This window comes from Poecilia formosa, unplaced genomic scaffold (assembly GCF_000485575.1).
Source record: "Poecilia formosa unplaced genomic scaffold, Poecilia_formosa-5.1.2 Scaffold349, whole genome shotgun sequence".
Classification (NCBI taxonomy): Eukaryota; Metazoa; Chordata; class Actinopteri; order Cyprinodontiformes; family Poeciliidae; genus Poecilia; species Poecilia formosa.
The window spans coordinates 373258-377904 of NW_006800288.1; the positions used below are offsets into that span (position 1 = coordinate 373258).

At 39.7% G+C, this 4647-nt stretch overlaps 1 protein-coding gene across 2 annotated transcripts in view; it reads left to right on the forward strand.

Annotated features, from left to right (window-relative positions):
- The window catches only part of col22a1 (collagen, type XXII, alpha 1), a 69937-nt gene that overhangs the window by 60535 nt on the left and 4755 nt on the right, over window positions 1–4647 (forward strand). For both annotated transcript variants that reach the window (XM_007574319.2, XM_016661914.1), the window contains 6 exons: window positions 499–552; window positions 1438–1491; window positions 1629–1682; window positions 3027–3098; window positions 3186–3221; window positions 3313–3357. In XM_007574319.2, coding sequence (XP_007574381.1) covers window positions 499–552; window positions 1438–1491; window positions 1629–1682; window positions 3027–3098; window positions 3186–3221; window positions 3313–3357 — 315 coding nt within the window. The remainder of the gene's footprint in view (window positions 1–498; window positions 553–1437; window positions 1492–1628; window positions 1683–3026; window positions 3099–3185; window positions 3222–3312; window positions 3358–4647) is intronic.

Here is a 4647-nt window from a genome sequence, read left to right on the forward strand (position 1 = left end):
ACACACACACACACACACACACACACACACATTCCCATGCCTCCTTTAGAAGAAGCAGCACACCTGCTGCTTTGTCACTAACACAGCTCAGCACACCCCAGCAGGAAGCTTGGAGCCACAGAGACATGAACAATGGCACGGCTCATTACTGACAGATTCTCAGGGAGCGGCAGCGCAGCGGCCAGGCTGCGGGCCCCGCAGTGGGCCCCACAGCGGGCCCCGCCGGTCCACACTGCAGATATCTTATTAGAGACAGTGCAAAGTGTTGTTATAGACAATGCACTGCTTAGCTGCTGCCATCAACTGTCAGTCAGGTGAAATCTCTGCACACTGTCACCCTGAAGGCAAAATTTAATAGGTAATGTTCGGTAGTGTGGACTTGGCTCAAGGTTTCATTATAGCTTCCAGGTAAATGATGGTTTATTTTATATAGCCACTGTTCTGTAACTGTTATAACTATTTTTGTTCACTGTGCGTTTTTCCTAATGTTCCGCACAGGGAGAGGATGGGAAACCCGGGTCGGCAGGACGTGACGGCAAACCGGGAAAGGAGGTTTGGAAAATTTTGTTCAGCAGAGCTGGTGTTAAAGTTACTCACATACAGATACAGGACTTTTATACAATGTGCTGCAGATGAAAAAAATCAATACACCTTTTCAATTCAGTTCATTTATAAAGTGCCAATTCACAGGAAATGTCATTTTGAGGCATTTTACACAAAAAAGTAATTTCAGTCCATTCCAATTTATCCTAGTTATTAATTAGTGCATAATACTCAGCTTATTCTTCAAATTATTAAAAAAATCTATCTCAGGAAATCCAGCAGATTGCTGGAAACATAGAGCATTGTACGTCTGTGCACCGCTTTGTGTTGGTCCAATAAATAACATCCAACCCCCAGCCAAAAAAACCAAAACAAAACAAAAACAAAAAACAAACTGAGGTTTGCCAAAATGTGAAATGGCCTCAGGGATGTAAATACTTTTTCAATCCACTTTAATCTAATGAAATAAACTAATTAGGACGGCAAATGCAAGGCCAGCAAAGATGAGGGCGGATCACCAGAACTCATAAAAATTCTAAACACAACAAAGGGAAATGCTTGCCAACTCCTCCAGACTCCCAATTACTTAAAGCAGAAAGAGAGCAAAAAAAAGAAAAAGAAAAAAAAAACCTCAAAACATCAGAAACAATACCTCTGGTGAACACTTCCCAAACTGCAAACAGTTTCCATTTTATTATCCATTTAAACTGTAGTTAGGATTTTCTGCATCACATCATTTTCCCCAACTACAGACCAATTGTTCAGGGTTCCACAAGAACCCTCAGGCAGGAGAGACGCAATACTCTTTTGGACAAGTATGTCATTAAAACTTGAAGCATAGAGGTTTTCCCATTAATGAAAGGATGAAATTAAACATTGATGGTTGTTTTGCAGGGCCCCAAAGGCCCTCCTGGCCCCGAGGGACTTCTTGGACCAAGAGGAGAGCCGGTGAGTGTTTGATGCAGACGACAGCAACAGAGTCAAGCAGACTGATAGATCAGGGTCATTAACAACCGACACTCGCGTCATTTCTCCAGCTCTTCATCACCGTCAGCTTCACTTGTTTTTTCATTTTTACACTCCAGGGTAAGCCGGGCGAGCCGGGACCTTCTGGAAAGTCAGGACTCCCTGGAACGCCGGTGAGTAACTTCCTACAGCTTCAACGGCAGTCCATCTAAACATTGACATTTGTGTTCTGGTGTGCTTCATAAACTCTGCAACTAATTTAGAAGACAAGAAAATCTTTGTTATCCAGAACAAAGTTGAACAATCATCCAAAAAGTTCTCAACAATACATATTACTACGCCTTTAAAGTAGCTGAAAAACACAAATAACACAACCTGTGCTGCAGCAGATACTCTACATGTCTTAGAAAAAAATAATAAATATGAAACGCAGTTGTGAAGGAGTTGTGGGGGACGCATCGAAAAGCTCTAAAGGACACTTAAGAAACCTGGTGTCAGATTGTGATGGATGCCTGGAGGGAACGTTGCTCTGAGCTGGAAGGAGTCGTCTTCTCCCAGAGTGAGTCAGAAATGGCTGTGGCTGATATAAGATGAGGCCCGGCACAGGTAACGGGTGGAACCGGACCGCCTCCTGGGTTGTGCATCAGATGATAGATATGGTTGTTGGTGAGTCAGAGTCATCCGATAAGGTGAAATTTATATATGCATGTGGGATTTTGTGTGTCGCAGCATGAATCAAGCCTAGGTACAGACATAAAGAATTCTCACCTGGAATCCTTAGATCTCTGTATGAGTATCGCAACTGGAAGCATTTTACACATAGTTGTTATTAAGACCTCATCACACGGACAAATATTAAAAAAAGATGTTTTCAAAGGTTAGTTATTCAACTCTGTTGTTCCTTTTCTCCACAGTTTGCTAGAATTTGATTAAAGTTAAAGTTGCAAATATTTTTTATTCTTTGTAAAACAGAACTGTCCACAAGGGGTCTACTATTCCACATGTCTCTATTTCTGAAAGCCCTGAAACAATTAGTCTGATTAATCATAATGACTTCCTGAAGGTGGAGTTTCAGAAAGAGCAGGAGTTTTTAAAGAGACAGAGGCCCAATTTCAAGGCGTTAAATTGCAAAGTTAGATTTTTTTTAAGTCATATTTGATATATATAGCATTGTTACAACAAATGAAGTCAACATAGTTCCTTGATTGTGTTATGAAACAGCACTATGTGGCTGGTAAACATAGTACTGGCCCTTTAAGCCACTCCAGCATTACTGACTGAGATGATAGATATGGTCGATAGAAGACCACACCTGTCCTCGGCTCTGCATGTTGTCTGTAAATATGAGTTTTAATCTCTGAGCGCAGGCCAGAGGATTTTCTCCTCAGATTTTTTTTTCATCCAGGGCGTAGCTGAGTGTAGCTATGGCGTAATCTCACTGAATCCTTTTCGAACACAAATACAATATCGTACATGTGATCCATGTGACAGACAGCCACATCTCTGCTGTTCAACAGGGTCAGAGAGGAGACAAGGGAGAACCAGGTAACCCTGGGTTACCAGGCTTCAGTGGGCCCAAAGGACCTGAGGTGAGTTCTGGATTAGTATCAACTTTATCTTAGGTTGGCAGAAACCAAAAACTTAAGATTAATCACATATTTTATTCTGATTATCAGGGTCCACCTGGACCCGTTGGCCCTGAAGGAAAACAGGTGAGGATTCCTAATGAGAACTACATTAAAGAATAAAAAATGTCCTCTGGATAGTTCATTCATATATCTGCTTGTCTGCTGTGTTTCACAGGGAATGCCAGGTCGACTTGGAGATCGAGGCCTTAGAGGAGATAAGGTAAGTATGTCTATGTCTCCATTGACCGTATAATTTCACAATCTAATATTTCTTAAAAAGATTCACTTAATGGAAATGCAACAATTAAAACTCATTACATGTGTGATTTTAATTGTGGTTCTTAATTAATGGAAACAGCACAATTGCAAAAATATGTTTCTTCAACATTAGTGAAATATTGACAAAGTTTTGCACACATTTGTAATGGAGGAGCAGCTGATGAGAACAAGGGCAAGAAAACCAGGAACTAAACTCTTAGGGACATTTACCCTAACATGGACTGGAAATCAGAGGCAGTTCTGTGTGAAAACAACAAGAAGACATTCTTAAAGTGGACAACAAAACTCCCACAGCGCCCCACGCACAGACGAGATGAATCGGTCCACGATGCTGACTCTGAGTCAGCTTTGAAAATCCTGACTCAGGCATGGCCCAGATATAGAAGAATACACGGTGGAAGAAAAAGCACACAAAGCCTCCTCAGTGGGAAAATAATAGTTGGGAACATTATTCTTTTATGTTGAACCAATAACATATTGTGATAAGCGATGGAATTTAGAGGATAGCCTAACTTTATGCTGTGTGTTATGTGGGCATGGCTTGTTTTTGTATATATCACGATAGCAAATGCCATAGATCACACACTGGATGGAAGAAAAAGTCTGCACACCTTTGTAAAAATATGAATTTTGTAATGAAGACAACTAAGACCTTTTAAAATCCAAGCTGGAACTTGGCTAAAACAGATTTTTACCCCGGGACACAGAGGTTTCTAAAGATCAAGTGATGTAATTATTCAAAGGTATCAGTCAGCAGAAGGAGACACAAAACATATATAAATACCATTTTCAATCATCTTTTAATACACACTCCAACTGAGGTTAAGCTGATTATGAAGACCACAGTATATGAACTCATCAAACTTGGGTTGAATTATTCTACATTGAATACAGATTCTAAAAAAACCATTTTAATTATGATTTCTATTTCTCTCAAACATATTAAACTCTTGATCCTTGTGAATCTAATACTATGTTATTTTCATTACCCGTTGTAATAATGATCTTTGGCAAGACGATTTATTTTTCAATAAATAATCAATTTTCATGAAGGCCATGAAAATTGAAAAATGTTCATAGCTACAAGCCCGGTGAGAAAACCCTTATAACATGAGTGTTTATTTTATTCCTGAAAATAATGGAGGAAAAATATATATGAAAACATATACGGAAAAAAAAACACCACATTTTGAACACGGATCAGTTATGTGGGCATTTCAATAGTTAAATG